The sequence below is a fragment of the Lathyrus oleraceus genome, chromosome 5, assembly GCF_024323335.1.
Source record: "Lathyrus oleraceus cultivar Zhongwan6 chromosome 5, CAAS_Psat_ZW6_1.0, whole genome shotgun sequence".
NCBI lineage: Eukaryota > Viridiplantae > Streptophyta > Magnoliopsida > Fabales > Fabaceae > Lathyrus > Lathyrus oleraceus.
Window position 1 is genome coordinate 145,632,644 of NC_066583.1, and position 19,059 is coordinate 145,651,702.

Below are 19,059 nucleotides of genomic sequence, written 5' to 3' on the forward strand. Positions count from 1 at the left end.
TTGGTTTGGTTTGCGGTTTTCTATTGGGTTGGTTTGGTTTTGAACACCCCTATATACGGATTATGTTGCGTTAATTTTATATATTAATTATTTATAAATTATTAAAAATATTAAATAAAAAGTATTTTGAAGTGATTCTCTAGACTTCGTAATAAGGTATCTCAAATAAAAAAAAGTAAAATAAATTAAAGTATGCTGCATAAATAGAGTAACATGATCAATCTCATTTTTGAAACCCAAGAGATAACAAATACCGTTTCAAAATAATTGTTAATTTAATAAAATAAATTTTATTTTAAAATAATTGTCATTTTCATTTTTTTAATATAAAATAATTGTTATTTTTTAATTATATTTTTTAATTATTAATTTTTATACTACTTCCAACTTATCAATAGAGTAATTTATAGGTATGGAGAAAGTATATACCATATTTTGTATTCTATCTTCAATTGGCCACATCAATTTTGAGTTCAAAATATATCCAGAAATTCCACCCTTCAATCAGAGATACACTTCCAAATTATCTAGGATGATTCACTTATGAATAGATATAGTATGTTTTTTATACGTACGAAAAATGTATTATTGCATTTGAGATAGAGAACTTTAAAAAGTTTACAAACGTGACTCTTCAATACTAAGGAGGGTGAAAAGTTTTACGATGGTTTTACAAGGGTGAACAATTCAGGATGCAGTTAGTAGTACTACATGACAGAATATGTTTTTGTCTTTTTTGTAATTTAAATAACTGTTTAGAAATTAAAATAACCAAAAAGTCTAAATTATTAGAAAAGGAAAAGATAATGGAATAGTAGATGAAATTTGCTATTAAAATATTGATAAATGATTTGAAAAAGTATCATCTTGGTTTATGTATTCAAAAACTTTGTTGAGGAAAAGTCTTGGTGGTCCAAATGGTGGCCGTGCTGGTCTACCCATCATGCCTTAAAAGACGCAAAAAGGACAACAACATACATGCAAAGCGAGTTAAAAATCCAAGGGATACAACAATGATTATTTATTGGGTTTTATAATGAAATTTGGTGGAAAAAACTCAAAGGCAATAATTTGCAATGCCTCGTGTTTTAGAAGTTCAAATTCATGATAATATTCGTTTCACCTTTCCTTTCACTGCTGGGGAACATGCATCATCACATATCAAACGTAGTACTATATTTTAAGCATAAAATTACAGACAAAAAAAAATCAAATTAAGCCCCACTAAAATTTACAATAAATGTATACAACAAAATAGACCAATAAGTCCTCTGCATATATCAATATAAGAATTCAAAATACACAATATCATCTCAAAAAACAATAGTAAATTAAAAACAAAAAGAATATATATTTGCTCCAACATATGATAATGATAAATGATAAACATTGAAACTTTCCTAATCAGAATTTGAAGTTTTAGTCTTCAAACGATACAAGAGTTTCTTCTTCTTAGAGCTTGAATTCTCAATGGTCAAAACAACTTTCCCAGGTTCATCAATTTTGTAGTTGTTGCAAATAACCGGTTCTTCTGATGAACCAACTTTTCTACTCTTCTGGATTATCACAGTATAGTTTTCTTCTGAATTTGGAACAAATTCTGCACCATAACTTATGTCCCACCCGATAACTCTTACCTCCCAAAAGAGTAAACAATTCTGCAAATTTTCAATAACATATTTCAATGCATCAGTATAAAATAATACTAGAAACAAACAAAAGTGGAAAAGACAAAAACATAAATGTAAAAAACACAGGAATCCTAGGAAAAAAGATTACATGTTCCAATACAATGTTTCTTGGACTCTCAATAAAAACAGAAAGGTAAAAAAAACAAAACAGAACAACAACTGAATTCACCTCAGTAACCGGAAACTCCACAATATGTTTTGCTGCAGGCCTCACTGTAATTTCTGTAACAGCATCGGTAATTCCGAATTCACCGTCTTTGCTTAGTCCACCGTACTTAACCGGAAGTTGTTCCGGAGCTATGTATCTGAATAACCAGAAAACAAATTTAGACATTATTGTAACACACTAGAAAACTAAAACAAAGAACAAGAATTTTGTTTCTGTTTTTTTCTTTATTCACCTTAGAAGTGTTTCAGCTGATTTAGAAGGTCCAGCAAAAACAAACTTGCTTTTTGTTCTTTGTGTAAGAAAAGGACTTATCATTCTGTTCACAGCCAAATACCACCATGGCACATTGATAAACACCTACAACAAACAATAACATTAAACAAGATTAAGAAACTAAACTAAACAATTTGATTAGTGATTAATTAGCATTTAACAATAAGAACATTATTAGTACCTGTTTGGCTACAAATTCAGGGTAATTATCTTGAAGCAATTGAAGGGCTTGTTTGGTAGCTTGTCTAAGCTCCCATTTGGTAGGTCCAGGAGAATTCTTAAGGTCATAAACCTGAACAATGGTGGAAATGCCACCAGGGTTAAAATCCAACTTTCTGATACTCTTCTCCAGAAACTGAATTCTCCATTTCAGAAAATTTTGTCTCTTCTCTTCATCGGAAAATGTTTTCTTGTAAACCTCTTTGTTTTCGAATTCTCCGTAAATGTTGTAACATACAGGGTGGCCTTCTTTGTCGTGTCCTTGCATGTAAACAGTTTTCTGTAAATGTTCATCGTTTAGGCTTTCATCGAATAACAGTTCTTCGATTTTGAACTCTTTTCTCCAACGGATTGTGTTCTTGATCATTGTGAAGGATTCTTTCACTTTGAAGTCTCTTGCTCGGAGAAACTTTAACAGAATCACGTCGGTTCTTTCGTCTAAGAGCAGTGGGACCCCCCATATTGAAACCACTTCCGGTGAAGAAGGTTCCACCGCTTTTGGTTCTTCTGGAATCGATGAAGAGACCGCTACTACGGTTTCTTCAATCGCTTCAACCGTTTTTGCTCCGTCTTCGTCTATAGAAGAAGCAGCCACCTCGGTTTCTTCTTCCTTTTCTCCTTCTTCGTTAGGTTTCTCAGTTTCAGTTGTTGTTGTTACTGTTGTTGGTGGTGGTAACGGTGTCACGTCATCATCGGCGGTTGAAACAGCAACAACGGATTCTGTTTCTGATACTTGTTCGTTGTTCAGCTCTTCTTTCTTGTTGTTTTCTTCAGCAGGTGGTTGTGATTCTGCTTCTGGTGTGAGTTCGGGCTTTTGTTCATCTGGTGGATTAAGAGTAGGAGTTGAATCTGAAGAGAATTCATGTTTGTTAAGTGCTTCTTGAATAAGCTCTTTCAGCTCTTGAAGTGCTTTCTTCTCAGCTTCAGGTAGCTCGCCAACGATGGTAGTCTCTTCCTTGAACGAGCCCGACTCGGGCATTTTCTCGTCACCCCCGGGCTTTGATGCCTCCGTCTCAGCCGCATTCTCTTCAGTCTTGTTTTCAACGGGCTTTTCCTCGGGCACTGGGTTGGACTTGGGCTCGGGCTCGGGCTCGGCAAGAGGCAGTGTCTCTTGGACTATTGCTATTGTTGTTTTCTTTGGAACTTCCTCAGCCATAGTTGATTGAGACAATACAAAAAAATTTAAAAATTAAGACAGTGAGAAAGAGAGAGTGATGTAGTGTGATGGGATTGAGGTTTCTTCGTAGGGAAGCAGTTATAAAGAGTGGGGTGGGTGAGAAGGACCAGTCTGTGCCAGATTGGGAAGTGGGCCCGGGCCCAGGCCCGGAAATAACGGTGTTATTAGACTCTGTACCAAACAGGGTGGGCCTACTAGCCAGATACTGAGCCCAAGCTGTTAGAATTGGAAGGCAACGGTTGCATTCACATTTCTTTCCAACCCACGCATGTATTACTTTTTATTTTATTAAACATAAAAAGGAATCCTATAATAGAAAAAATGAAAGCGCATTAATTAGTGAAAAGGAAAAGGGAAAAGAGGTTTTGAATTCGTTAACTGACACTTGGTTATTACCTTGGATGCGTTTAAGTTTTCTCTTTAGTTGCCATGTGTGGGATTTTCTAGCTGTACCTTCGTTTGCTTTCAACTGTAACCAAGCCGTTGAGCTCTTTTTTTTATAGGCCCACATGGATAATGATTAATTATTAATACTAATAATGTATATTTTGTTTACAAATTGAGATGAATAATATTGAGCGGTTTTTTTTTTTAATAACTAACCATATTAGGATTTTTTACCAATATACCCCACATTTTCAATTAATTTCCCAAAATAACCCAGGTTTCAAAAAATTTCCCAATCTACCCCAGTTTTAGGAGGAGGCGCCAATTGGATTGGCGACCCCTCTTAAAAATTACAAGGAGGCGCCAATCCAATTGGCGACTCCCTTAAAAAAGCCTCAAATGAAAAAACCTTCAACATGAAAGTTGTAGATCTTTTCAAGACAATGAATTTGGATATAAATTCTGCATCATTTGGATTTTTTATGAGAAAGTTATGGGCAGTTGAAGTTGGACTTCTGAGTTTTTCAACTGTAATCTGACCTATAATGTCTTGCATTATTTCATGTGTTTCTTTTAGAGTTATGAAATTTTGTCCAACATAACATTTGAAGTAGACATATTAATTTTCCAATGCACTTGGTCCCACCTCAAAATAATTAAAAATGAGTGAGGTAGGTCCTTGCGAACTTGACCCAAAATTAGGGTTTCAACTGTAATCTGACCTATAATGTCTTGCATTATTTCATGTGTTTCTTTTAGAGTTATGAAATTTTGTCCAACATAACATTTGAAGTAGACATCTTAAATTTTCTAATGCACTTGGTCCCACCTCAAAATAATTAAAAATGAGTGAGTTAGGTCCCTGCGAAGTTGACCTAAAATTAGGGTTTCTGTCAAAATGATCTATAATGTTTTGAAATGAATGATGAGCTTCCAAGTTTCAAATGGATTTTTGATGAACATGAAAGTTGCTCATATGGCGACTGTTGTTAAAACTTGAATGGAGGCGCCAGTTGGATTGGCTAGGGCAGGTGCCCTAGGCCAGGGCAGGTGCCCTAGGCTAGGGTAGGTGCCCTAGCCAATCCAATTGGCGCCTATGTGTATGTTTTAAAAGGAGGCGCCAACTCAATTGGCGAGTCCCTCATAAAATGCCTTTTTTGTCTTATAAATAGATGCGTTGTGTGACCTATTGTTCCACAACTCATATAATCATTTGCCTATCATGTTTGGTGTTCGTCGCCGATACGGTAAGGTGATTTATGCGAGAGACAAACCTCAATTGCTGATGCTGTTTTGGAACATCACCACGTTAGATCAACTGAAGAGGGAGCTGGTTCGATGGTTAGACGGGAAAATACCAGAAGGGGAAAAAATCAGAAGTATTGAGAGACTTGACAGTATCTTTGGTTGGGTGCGAATGAAGACTGATAAGGATGCTAGGGAAATGATGTTTGGTCGAGACGACATTAATTTGATTGTTGTAATCAGTTAGAATTATTTATGTTTTCAGATGTTTTGTACTGATGTTGGTTATGAAACTCGTTGTAACAAGAACTTAATGATATATATTGATTGATTGTTACAGAAATACAATGTTTTAAAAAGCATAAGAGCAAGATAAAATGTTACAAAAAGCTTAAGGTCTAGATAAAATGTTACAAAAATCTTAAGATCTAGATGATGCTCCTTGATTGGGACAGTTATTTTTGTTGTGTCCTGGTTGACGACAGATACTACATAATCTTATCATTTTATCTGTGGAATCCATCTCTGTTATGATACGTGTGCTGTTTGGCCTTCCTTTCTTCTTTCTACGCATCTCTTCATTGTGCCAAACAATATCTCCTTCATATGGAGGCCAGTAATCCTCCATTGGTAGTACTGAAAAGCTTTGACTATATACGTTCATGATGGTGTTTGGCTTGTACACATCAGATAAATGGGTGTAAGCGTCTTGACGAGTATAAGCGCATGCTGCAATGACATGGGAGCAAGGTATGCGGAAGGCCTGAAATTTTCCACAATCGCACCAACTTCTGTGTAGTTTAACCGCGTAGGCTAAGTTTGGTCTCCCGTCGCTGTTGCCCATTGTTTCCTGGACGCTGAAATTTTGTCTTTGACGGTCAAACACTATTACAGCGTGTGTCGTAGCTTTGATGCTCTCCTCTTTCATGACCTTCATGCAACACTCACTGAATACTTGTCCAGACATTAACACTGCACTCCATCTTTCACCTCTGGTTGCGAACATAGAAGCCAACCTATAATAGGTTGATCTTACCAAGGCGGTTATCGGCAGGTTTCGAATTCCTTTGAAAACCCCATTCATGCATTCCACAATGTTTGTTGTCATGTGGCCCCATCGACGACCACCGTCAAATGCTCTTGTCCACTGCTCAACTGGGATGTTATTTATCCATCTCCCCGCGTCTTCATTAGACAGACGAATCTCATCACGATAATATTGAAAAGACGGTTGAGTTAAAGCATACCCAGCATTCACCACCTTCTTGCGAAGATTCTTATCTTTTATAGCACGCATGAAGTTTTGTGCAATGTGTCTGATACAGTAGACATGTGTAGAAGGAGGATCATGCCATCCGTTGTCATGGTTGTTGTAGGCACTTTCGATGGCAGCATGTCTATCAGAAATCAAACATAGATTGGCTTGTGGAGCGACATGCGTTCTGAGATGTCGAAGAAAGAAACCCCATCCACCAGCCGTTTCACCTTCAACAAGAGCAAAGGCAATGGGAAATACATTGTTGTTACCGTCTTGTGCAACTGCCATGAGCAACGTACCCTTATATTTTCCGTATAACCAAGTGCCATCAATTTGTAGGAGAGGTTTGCAGAAAGCGAAACCTCTGATGCACGGGTCAAATGCCCAAAAGAGACGGTGAAATATTCTATTACCTGTAGCACAGGTTCCGTCTGGCATCATTGCTGGCACTGTCTCCAGAATTGCCACAGTTCCTGGGACATAAGTTTTTAGTGCCCATAAAAACCGTGGTAATTCCTTGAATGAGTCCTCCCAGTTTCCGAAAACCTGCTCAACAGCCTTTGTCCTCGCAATCCATGCTTTCTTGTAAGATGGAGTATAATTATATGCTGTTCGGATATGGGATATAATTATACTCACCTTCACTGATGGGTCTTTATTTACCAATGGCAGAATGTCTCGACATATCAAAGCTGTGCTCAGTTTACGGTGATCTTGTTCAACCGTTGTTGCGACGCAACTGTGTGGTGGGTCTATTGAAGCGATCTCCCAAGAGTCATTTTTCTTCTTGTAAGATGCAGCCAAACGAAATTTACAAAGCATGTTATGACATTCGATAACATACCTTCTAGAATCAGTGCGTTTCACCGTAAAGTCAGCAAAGTTGTTCATGTGGTATTTTTTGATTGCCAAGACACATTCCTCTTTGGTACGAAACATGTCTCCCACCTTTAATTCGCCTACTGGTCTCGGATACGGATTATAGAAGACACTGTCGGACATTTCATCGTCGTTAAGAACCATATTTGTCATATGTTGAGGAGGAATATAGGCATGAGTAGGAGGTATTGGTGGTGGTTGAGCCTCATCTTCATCGTCGTTATTCAGGATGTGATCAACCTGTATCTCAGTCTCCTCTTCTTCTTCATCAATAACGTCGACCTCTACTTCTGCTTCTGGGTTGAGTTCATCTGACCATTGTGCATCATCTGCAGCATCTCCACCAGCTGGATCCTGATCTGTTAGTTGAGACTGTTGAGACGGTATACATGGCTGTAGAGTAATGTACAACTCGATACAATCCATGCCTGAATGTTCATGACTAAGAAACATGCTTTCAACATCTTCATCGTCTCGTATCTTTAGGGGGAAAAACTTGCATTGACCATTCTCAAAAAATATAGGATTCTGATATGTCATCTTTGACACATTACCTGATGCTATGAAGGATTGTATTCTTTTTTTGAAATGCAAAAAGGTTGCATTTCTCTTCATCGTCACTCTAATGGTATCAGTGTTTTTAAAACAAAAACCATGAATCTCAGACTCAAAAGTTTCACCGTTGCAGTGAACGTTGATACTGTATAATGATGAAGATGACATTTTGGAGATGAAAACTATTTTGCAAGTGCAGATGAATGTGAGTGAAGATGCTAGGTATTTTGCAGATGATAAGTATTAATGTGAGTGAAGATGAATGTGAGTGAAGATGAAAAGGTTTTTGCAAGTGCAGATGAATATGATAGTAAGACACTTAAATAGATGGTATCAGTGTCTCACATTGAAGCAAGTCTGAGATACCGTGTCAAGCATGCAAGTAATTTCATAGATGAGGTGTCTGTCATGCAATACAGTGTGACTTGGGGTGTCAAGCATGCTAGGTAGTCAAGAGTTGATGTGTCTGTCATGCAAGACAGAAGTGAGTATTCAGCATGCAGGATAGTAGAGAGCCACGTGTCTGAGATGATGTGTCAATCCTGCAAGACAGTGTGAGTTGATGTGTCAGCCAGGCAAGCTATCAAGAAGGTAGTCATCAGCATACAGGAGACAAGACAGACACGTGTCGGACACTTAAGATGGTCAGAGACGACGTGTCAATCATGCAAGCCAACCATAAGTGTTTTGTTAAGCATGCAGGAGACAACAATGCCACGTGTCAGACATGCAGAAGGTGGCGCCAATTGGTTTGGCGCCTACCTTTATGGCTTGTACATGGTCGCCAATTTGAATGGCGCCCCCATGTAGTCAGTCCTCGAAACCATGCATTCAGAACTAGCCTTGCATGCATGTACCCTATGGTGTCGCCAATTTGAATGGCGCCCCCTCCTTAAAATTGTACATGGTCGCCAAATGAGGTGGAGACACCATGCAAACACATTTTTTCATGCACTCCTCCATTTGCCTATAAATTGATCCACTCCTTCAACAATTCTTCCACACAAACATTCTCACTACCTCATCTACATTTCTCACTACTTCATCTACATTACTTCTTTTCCATTTTCATCTACACCAACTCCCCAACAATATGTCTTTACTCACAATGGGCGAAGCACACAGAGGAACAGTTGCAAACATCGCGACATACGTAAGTTTTTTCGTGTACTTCTTTTTTATGTTTCATCTCCACCAACCCCATTTTATTTTGAAATACCGACTTAGTCAAGTGTTACATTATTTCTATTATAGGATGTCTCAAGGTTTCGCACTCGAGTCCACGAATTTGTCCCAATGGACCCGATGATTCAACCTTATGTTGAACTCGCCGGTTTTGGTCACCTTAGCAAAATTATGTCTTGGTCTATAGATAACAAATTCATTCTAGCCTTATGCGAAAGATGGAGGCCAGAGACACACACATTTTGGTTTCCAACCGGTGAGTGTACCGTGACGTTAGAAGACGTCTACATGCTTTTAGGACTACGAATTGAAGGCAAAGCTGTTAATGGTAAGACCAACTTTCCAAATTCAATTTGCATGGAGCTTTTAAACGTTGATTTGTTAGATGATAATGCTAGGGGACAAGGTATACTACTATCACGCCTAAAGTCATATTATAATAGTTTTTATTTAGATGAGCATTCTACCGAAGATGCTCGAATCATCAAAACTAGGTGTTACATTATGTTGTTACTAGGATCCTTTTTATTTCCCGAAGGTAGTGGTTCTAGCATGCATATTATGTACTTACCTTTACTTAGACATATAGATAGAATAGGTAGTTATAGTTGGGGATCCGCATGTCTAGCCTATCTGTATAGTTCTTTGTGCAAAAACTGCCACAAAGATACTTCTACATTTTCTGGATGTGCTGTTTTGCTACAAGCATGGGGATGGTCAAGACTACCGTCTCTAGCACCGGTCAATAGCAACCCCTTCACTTTTCCATATGCAAAAAAGTAAGTTGTTTAAATTGCTATATCTTTACTTCCTTCCTTACAGTTTATTACCCATAACTAATTTATTTTAACTTTTTGGTGTAGATGGTCGGCATGCGGTATGAATTACAGTAGATGTCCGAGACACTGTATTACTCAATATCGCAACCTTTTGGATCACCTTCGACCGGCAGACGTAAGCAAAATAATTACATTATTTCTTCATATTATATTGACTTTTTCTACATTCATTTAAATCCTATTGTCGTTAACATTTCAGTTCATTTGGCGTCCATACCTTAATATGGATCATGAGCATCAGATCAACCCTGAAGACGCAGCCGTATGGACAACATGCACACCAATAATACGGTTCACAACAGTGGAGCTGCACAACACCGATCGTGTGAAGCTGCAGTTTGGTATGGTCCAGAATATCCCAGATCCCCCAGCTAGCCTAGGAGAATGGCATATGCGTAAAGTGAACGACCAATGGAACTACAACCCTTGGCAACAATTCGCAAGATCAGAGTGTCGCAAGTGGAAGCACCGTCATGACCATGTCTTAACTGACGCAGTCATGCCAAATGAGGTAAAACCAAGTCGTACTTATATGGCTTGGTATAGATCAGTTGGATTTCAATTCATCGCCGATGATATGTACCTCTACGACCCACGCCAGACAAGTTACACACAAGAAGGCTCAACATCTAACCCCCAACAACATTCTCAGCCCGATTACTCACAACCACCTATCCGACAAACTTTCCGTTCCATAAACACACAAACATACAACCAAAACATGCCATTCACCCAACCCCAAAACCAAGAACATCCCCCATACCACCACCAACAAATGGACCATCAACCTTCGACCGAACATCGCTTCGCACCCACACCATCACCCTACCAAAGTCGCCTTACCCAAAACACTAACCGCCCCATCACCTACCGTAGCCAAGAACCCCAAACATCACAATACCAAAACATCCCACAACCATATCTCTTCCAAACACCCCAACAACCTTTCCAACCTTTCCTAGACCCATCATTGTCACCCATGTCCCCCTTCAACCGTCCTGGTCGCCCATCCATGACTCAACCACACCCCAACTTCTCTGGCATGGGTCATGAGCTCAGCTACGCCGGTACACCATCATTGAATACTGAAGACTATGCTGAGTTGGCTGAATACCTCAACGGACCTTCTCCTGTAGGCGGTAATGACGCTCCTGGACCATCAGATGAACAAACACCGGTGCAGAATCGTCAACGTGGGTTAGGGCCAAGGGTTAGGGTAGCTAGGGGATGTGGGACCGGAGGTCGGTTAGGTGATCCCGGTCATCACCATTAGGATTCATTGTGTAAAATCCAAATTTTATTAATATCAATTCGTATTATGTCAAATTTATCTTTGTGTATTCTCCAAACATTAAGTTTCTTTCATAATTCTAAAATAAACACATATCATAAAACAAAAATTTATAGGTCAGAAACCCTAATTCAAGGACTTCTTATTGTTATGTTGAAGGGCTTGAATTTGGCCCCTTTTGGCAAAATACACATACACTTGTTTTGACAGAAACCCTAATTTTGGGTCAAGTTCGCAGGGACATAACTCACTCATTTTTAATTATTTTGATGTGGGACCAAGTGCATTGGAAAATTTAAGATGTCTACTTCAAATGTTATGTTGGACAAAAATTCATATTCCTAAAAGAAACACATGCAATAATACAAAACATTATGACTCAGATAACAGTTAAAATGTCAAAGAGTCCAAGTTCAGGTGCCCATACCTTTCTCATAAAAATTCCAAATGATGCAAAACTTTAGTCCAAATTCATTATCTTGAAAAGATCTACAACTTTTATGTTGAAGGTTTTGTCATTTGAGGCTTTTATCATTCAAACTAAAGGGCTTGAAGTTGGTCCCTTTTGGCAAAATACACATACACTTGTTTTGACAGAAACCCTAATTTTGGGTCAAGTTCGCAGGGACATAACTCACTCATTTTTAATTATTTTGATGTGGGACCAAGTGCATTGGAAAATTTAAGATGTCTACTTCAAATGTTATGTTGGACAAAAATTCATATTCCTAAAAGAAACACATGCAATAATACAAAACATTATGACTCAGATACCAGTTGAAAAACTCAGAAGTCCAACTTCAACTGCCAATAACTTTCTCAAAAAAAATCCAAATGTTGCAAAATTTATATCCAAATTCATTGTCTTGAAAAGATCTACAACTTTCATGTTGGAAGGTTTTCCATTTGAGGCTTTTTTAAGGGAGGCGCCAATTGGATTGGCGCCCCCTCTTAAAAATTACACACAGGCGCCAATTGGATTGGCTAGGGCAGGTGCCCTAGCCAATCCAATTGGCGCCTCCTTGCAATTTTTAAGAGGGGTCGCCAATCCAATTGGCGCCTCCTCCTAAAACTGGGGTATATTGGGAAATTTTTTGAAACCTGGGTTATTTTGGGAAATTAATTGAAAATGTGGGGTATATTGGTAAAAAATCCACCATATTAAGCAATTATTTAGTTTGTAAATATTGTGGTGTTGGTGTTCACTAATAGTGGTAGGTTGGCCTGCAATGCAACTCTCATGGGGCTTTTATCTTTTATGTATTTGTAAATAAAATTATCAACGAGACTCTTTTCATATGAAGAATTCGGTTTCATAATTACTTTTTCTTTTATGATTTAAACATTTTTTGTGAAGTTTTCTGTAAAAAAATTTAAAAGCCAAGAACATCAATTTATTTTTGAAACAATTGGCAGTGGAATCCCAAACACACCAAATGAAGATAGAGAAATACAAAAAATGGGGATTTGAATTATTTTTACTGACAATAAATTATTTTTTTGGAATTGTCACACACACAAAGATCAAAACAAACAACACAGAAGTTTATCCTGATTCGCTTGAAATTCAAAGCTACTTCAATCCACCCGACCAATGTGATTTCGCCTTCACTAAGGACTTAATCCAATAATCTAGAAAGATTATAACAAACATTTAAGAGTACAACGATCTCTTAGCCCTCTCAAGTCTACAGACTTCACAAGTCACTTGAGGAAAGTTACAACAACTATTTTAAGATTACAAGAAGGTGTTTTAGTGCTTCTAGATAAGCAATATGAACACAGTAAGAACAGTGATAAAAAATCACACTTAGAGCAACAACTCGTGTGATAAAGTAAAACAAGAATTTAGTGTATGACTTGACTTTGATGTGCAGAATTCTTGTGTGATAGCTTTGTGTTGGTATGATGATAGTTGGACTTTTTTATAGTGCTTGGAGATGATACCGTTGAATGAAGCATTGATGCTGATATCTTACCAATAATGGAACTTAAATGACGTTAATTTTTATTGTCCTTTCCATAGCAATTTAGGAGAGTATTCAATTTTCTCCATATAGAGATTCATATCATATTTGGAATACTTCATTGTTAAGTTCTTGATCTGATATGTTGGGCGTGAATCAGAGTGCGCGGAATTCAGATTCTTCTCTTACATCTTGTATTCTTCAGATAGTTATTTGTTGTGTTTTCTTCAGAAGTTCTTGACTGATCTCTAATTAGACGTTCTTCTGATGTAAGGCTCATCAGAGCATTCGTATGTGGGATCCTTCAGATGCAGAGTTTCAGAGTCTTCAGATGACAGATGTTGTGGACATCGTTGTCTTCAGTGTCAGAGCGAATACCTTTAACTCTAAATCAGCTATTCTGGACTTTTGTGACGTCTGTCGCATCCGCGAAAAACAACCGGCGGGCTAAAACAAAAACAACACAGAGCCGCCACCGTGTGTTATTTATCCCAAAAGAGGGAAAGGAAACGCTCGAAGTAAACCTGGGAAAAGCATGGTCTCGCGACCAAAGAGAATGGGATCGGGAGTCGGTTACGCAAGGGGAAGGTGTTAGCACCCCTCACGTCCGTCGTACTCGACGGGATCCACGCTCAAAAGATAGAAAAAGGTTGCTAAAACAAACATCACACACACACACTGAAGACAACACAGGTGGGAAAAGGGGAAAGAGGGCTCGCTAGGACATCGCATCCTATGCCTACGTATCTCGTCTGGAACGAGAATCAGAGCTGTCGTAGTTCGGCTCACGCACGCCAAACACGACACACACACAAAAAGGCAAACATGGAACCCGAACGCCAATCGCTGGACTTACATCGGCTTCCGAACCAAACATACCCACACTGGAAACCAGATGCCACTTGATGGACTTATACCGGACTCCAAGCACACAACAAGAGGATACGGAATGCCAATGGCTGGGCTTACATCCGTCTCCTACACACACAAGAAGAAACAAACAACCAGTTACTAAGGAGTCGGGAACTCTAGCCTAGCAACTGTCAAGCAAACACGCACAAAAAAGAAAAAGGGTTGCCCGAAGAGACCTCGCACGGTCTCCTGCCTACGTACCTCATCTGGTATGAGGATCAGGGCGACGTAGTTCCCCTGAACGGGAAAGAAATTCTAACCAGATACAAAGGGAGACACACTACTAGGGAGCTGGACTCGAGCCTAGATGTTATCATGCATCATTGCCCTATGTTATGGTTTCTATCTACTTGCACAACAGCAAGCTAATCCTAACCAGGAAAAAGCAAAGCATGCAAGCATCAACAAAACAAATCAAACATTCACAGTTAGCACACGCTATATCCAGACAAGGTGGGCTCAATCAAGGGTTAAGTTGCAAAAGCAACACAACTGTGTCAGGTGATATTAGCTCTTAACCCTGACATTGAGAGTCAGGGTGAAGCCAGATGAAAGGGGAGTGAAGATCAGACTTCACAGCTCTTATCCCTGGCCAGGGAGAGCTTCAGACAAAGGAGCGTGGGTTCAGGAAGTGGGAACCCTTCTACACTCAAGACTCTGACTCAACTGATCTTGGGTTAATGTCCCAATGCATCAACACAGTGGTGTGAGCAGAGGGACGAATCAACAAGAATAGCAGGGGATGGATTGCACATCCCTTGTGTCTGCCAATTGCCTTAATCAAGGTCTTTTCCTGCTTGGGGACAAAGTTAAACAATCACAAACATCGCCTCTTAAGGAGGACTTCAGACAGTTGCCTGGCTCAATAACAAGCCAGGTCTTCCAGACTACATGGAGACAAGAGAGTCTACCTCAATTGGTTTATACAACCAAGCAGCAGCACAAAGCAAGTTCAAAGATGAACTGTTAGCGACTAAAGTACCTGAAATCAATCTAATTCAGTCAGTATACCAATCACAGAGTCAAAACAAACAAGATAAGAACCAACAGACAACACAATCAGACAATGCAATGTGCAAAGCACAATCAACTCAAGTGAGCCAAGCATCCTACAAAATAAACCAAGTTAGTCCCTAACAAGCACATAAACCAAACTCAATCAACTTGCATTAATCTCCTTAAAGCATTTGCTTCTTAACCTGAAAAGCCAAACTCAAATATGAGAAACTAGACCACTAGGACAAGCCTAGGGTCAACAGGAGATGAAAAATTCAAAACAGCAAGTAAAAATTGATCAAAACCAATATTTATCAAGCAAGAAGAGAATCCAATTGGTCTCACACCAAAACTATGCACCAAATCCATTTCATATACAAAACATGCCAAACTATGCATTTTGGAAACATATTAGAGCAAACAGAATGATCACAATCAAATCAATATCAAAACAGCTCAATAAATTCCACAAAAATTCAAGTCTGAACAGAACACATTCAATGAGTAGCATACCAATGTTCATGCTATTTGGATCAAGGGAAGTAGGTCAATGAAAATCATAAAGTCCAGACAAGTTCAAGCAAGCCAACACAAGGCATCAAAACAAACATCAACTTCCATCAATCATAAAACAGTGAAAAAACATGATAAATGAATGGGATCAAAACCACAATGACCTATAATGTGTCTAGAATTCACATGTCAAATTTCACATCCATCCAATTAATTACCAGAATTTCACAAAGCAAATACAAACATGTGTCACAAAAAATCAACAAATGTCCAAACAGAGGGAAAAATTCCAATCAAATAGGAAATGCCATCAATAAATCCAGAAAAATTCACATGTAATCTCAATATCCATGTTCTCAATCATGCAAAAATTCAACTCAATCCAATGTCCCTAAGCACATCAAATAAAATCATGAAATTCACCAAGCATGGTGTGACACAAATTGTCACACCTCTAATCAAAAATTGATATCTCATCAACCAGGGATCCAAAAATTGCAAACTATACATCAAAATCACCAGCAAAGAGTCCAGAACATGCATGTAAAATTTCAAGCATTTCTATGGAAGCATCAAGATTTCACAAGCAAAATGGCATGGTATACACAAATTGGACATATTCAATCAAACCCTAGGCAATTTATTTTTCCACACGTGTACAAAAATAATAAAAATCACCATAAAAAACTACACATCACAAGGAGAATAATGCAAAAAGTCTCATCAAATTTGGACAAAAAATGAATCACTTATGAATTTTTAAAGATCATGAATCAAAATGAAATGAAAAATGAAAAAGAAAATGAAATGAAATGAATTAATATTGGATAATGGCAATTTTGTAAATATTAACAGCGAAGCCCAAAACGCAGAGTTTCAATTAATTCGGTGGCGCGCTATGATTGGCCTAGGCTAGCGGGAAACAGAAAATTCAAAACGGAATGGAAACATATGGATCAAACACGTTCTGCATCGTGTTCTTCATCAAGAACATCAAACAAATTCCAGAAAATTCGTCATGAACAAACTTCAACCAAAATGAGCAAATCATATATCAATGGAACCGTCTAATCACGTACATCATGGATATGGCAAGCATTTGACCTAACTCTCAACATATCAACCGGATCGAGCAAAAGAACATTGGTACATCAAACTTAAATCCAAGATTTCTCACTAGATACTCAACCAAATTCAAAACCACAAGTTGCATGCTACTCTACGTTGAAAGATCTATCAAAGCCATGTCATGATTTGAGCAATTAAGGAGATCGAAAATTTACCTTGTGATGATGGCAGATGTTGAATCGTGCTCTTCAAGGTCCAAAATGTGAAAACAGATGAAGCTCAATGATGTGGAAGTTGATTGGAATACGTGCCTCAGCTCAATTGTGCTCCAGATCGAAAAATCAACAAAATGCCATGGATGAGGGAGATTGCAACAATCACGATTCTGCAATGCTATGGCCTTGATCTTGTGAAACAGTCCTTCACCAACACTTGTAGAGGATAGATCCAACAAGAATGAGCAAAATTGATGAAGAATTCAATGAGAAATGATGAAAAAAGTGTAGAAAAATTTGAGAGAATTGAGAGGTTTTTGGAGGGAAAGTTGGTTAGATCTGAAAATGTGAAGTGTGTTTATGATTTTCTGTTACAATTAACACTTTATACCATGCCTTAATCCACTTTTTAATCACAATTAACAAAATCAAATGAAATTAGCAAAATGCATTTTCAAGTGAAATGGCCAATATGTCCTTTTCATTATCAGCCAATGTAACAGCACCAAACCAGTTCAAGCAAGTTCTAAATGTCATTTGGAATGTGTTGCAATTGGTCTTGTATGCAAAATCCATGTATTTCACAAAATCACCTTTTTTCCCACCAATTTTCAAATAGTCCACTTGAAAAATGATATTTTGCCATGATGATTTTTGATGAAATATGATGATGCATCATGAAAGTACATGTAAAATGTGGTTTGCTCAAAGAAAGATCACCCAATTTGGCCATTCCATGTGAAAGTTATGCCACTTTGAAATTCAACATTTTTGGAAAATGATTTGATCACAACATGCCAACCACACATGAGAAATTCATGTTCTTGGACTTTTTGGAAAGGTGAGAGCAAGATATACAACTTTCATGTTGAACAAAATTTCATTTGAAGCATTTTTGGACACGTAATTTTGAGGTGAAAAACTTTCCATTTTTGGCAGTTTTCAATTACAAGTCATTTTCTATTTTTGGAAAGTTTCCATCTGATTTGATTCTCTTCATTCTTGATGTTTGAAATGTCAAATGAAACTTGTTTAGACATGAATGAAGTGTATCCAACCCTCTCCCACCTCCAAATCCATCATTTCAGGCACAGTTGACCACAGTTGACTTTTCTGACTGATAGATGAATTTGGCTATGCATTGATCAAGTTGAGCCTCAAACTCCTGATGAAATGGCTCAATGATGAAACCCTAGCTTCCATAAGCTCAATACAATCATGAAATGATCCCCATATCCATTATAGACCCCATCTCCTTGCCAAGCCCTGATTGGCCCAATACAACTGATTCAACTGATTAGGGTTAACCAGTGGTCAAAACCCTAATCCCAAGGTATCTGATCAAGCACTTGGTGATGACAAAACCATGATGATGATGATGTATCATTGCAACCAAGATCAAGCTCAATCTCCTTGAGAAACCATGAAACCCTAATTTGAATCACACATCCTCAGATGATTAGTGATCAGTCCATAAACCCTCAGGCTTTGAACCTCAACCTCTTTATCTTCTGACCAAGACCTAGGAGGAGGACTTGCACAATGTTACCACATGATATGCAATTTGCTAATGACTAATGACCTAAGAAATGCAATGCAATATGTTAAGCTAGTCCCAAGAGAGGAGGGCAAATTTTGAGGTGTTACAACGTCAGATGTTGTTTCATCAAATTCATTTTTCGTTAGAGTCCTGCACACTTAGAGAATTTCATTAGGGTACCAAAATGTTTCATCCTTTGTTATCATCAAAACTTAGAGATAAATTGCAGAACCAAAATCTTGTTCTAACAATCTCCCCCTTGTTAATGATGACAAAACTTCAGACTGTTGATGAAATAATGATACTTCACAATAATTAGAGGAAGATAATTTTAGAGTCAGATATACTATGGCTCCCCCTAAGATAAGCAAGCTCCCCAAATCTGATACTTTAGAAAGTTTGGAGTTTCTTATTAGAGCCTCTTATGTTGCTTAGCTTGTTTCTCAAATGTTTTATTTAAATACTTCCTGCAAGAAAACTTAGACTGCGCAATATATTTAGAATTTTGGGAATGTAAGCATTGCATTATGAGACTTGGATATTAATTTCATCAGAAAGTTGTTTAATTATTTCTCTCCCTTTTTGTCAGACTCAAAAAGACATGACCAAGAGAAAAACATATAGTGCAAAATAAGATTTCATTAGATAATATGAAAGAGGTACAGAGAAAGGAAAAACCA

The 19,059-nt window shown here is 38.0% G+C and overlaps 1 protein-coding gene across 1 annotated transcript; it reads right to left on the reverse strand.

Annotated features, from left to right (window-relative positions):
• Positions 1–1,255: 1,255 nt before the first annotated feature.
• On the reverse strand, positions 1,256–3,751 carry LOC127078900 (patellin-3). Its single transcript, XM_051019315.1, has 4 exons — positions 2,315–3,751; positions 2,093–2,217; positions 1,861–1,996; positions 1,256–1,658 (listed from the first exon to the last, which is right to left on the reverse strand). The coding sequence occupies exons 1-4, from the start codon at positions 3,506–3,508 to the stop codon at positions 1,401–1,403; spliced, it is 1,713 nt and encodes a 570-aa protein (XP_050875272.1). The 5' UTR covers positions 3,509–3,751; the 3' UTR covers positions 1,256–1,400.
• Positions 3,752–19,059: the final 15,308 nt, after the last annotated feature.

Coding starts and splice junctions, on each gene's coding strand:
- LOC127078900 (XM_051019315.1), bottom strand. CDS start 3,508: ATGGCTGAGGAAGTTCCAAAGAAAACAACAATAGCAATAGTCCAAGAG. Junction 2,218..2,314: donor CTGAATTTGTAGCCAAACAG/GTACTAATAATG, acceptor TGTTTGTTGTAG/GTGTTTATCAATGTGCCATG. Junction 1,997..2,092: donor TCAGCTGAAACACTTCTAAG/GTGAATAAAGAA, acceptor CTGGTTATTCAG/ATACATAGCTCCGGAACAAC.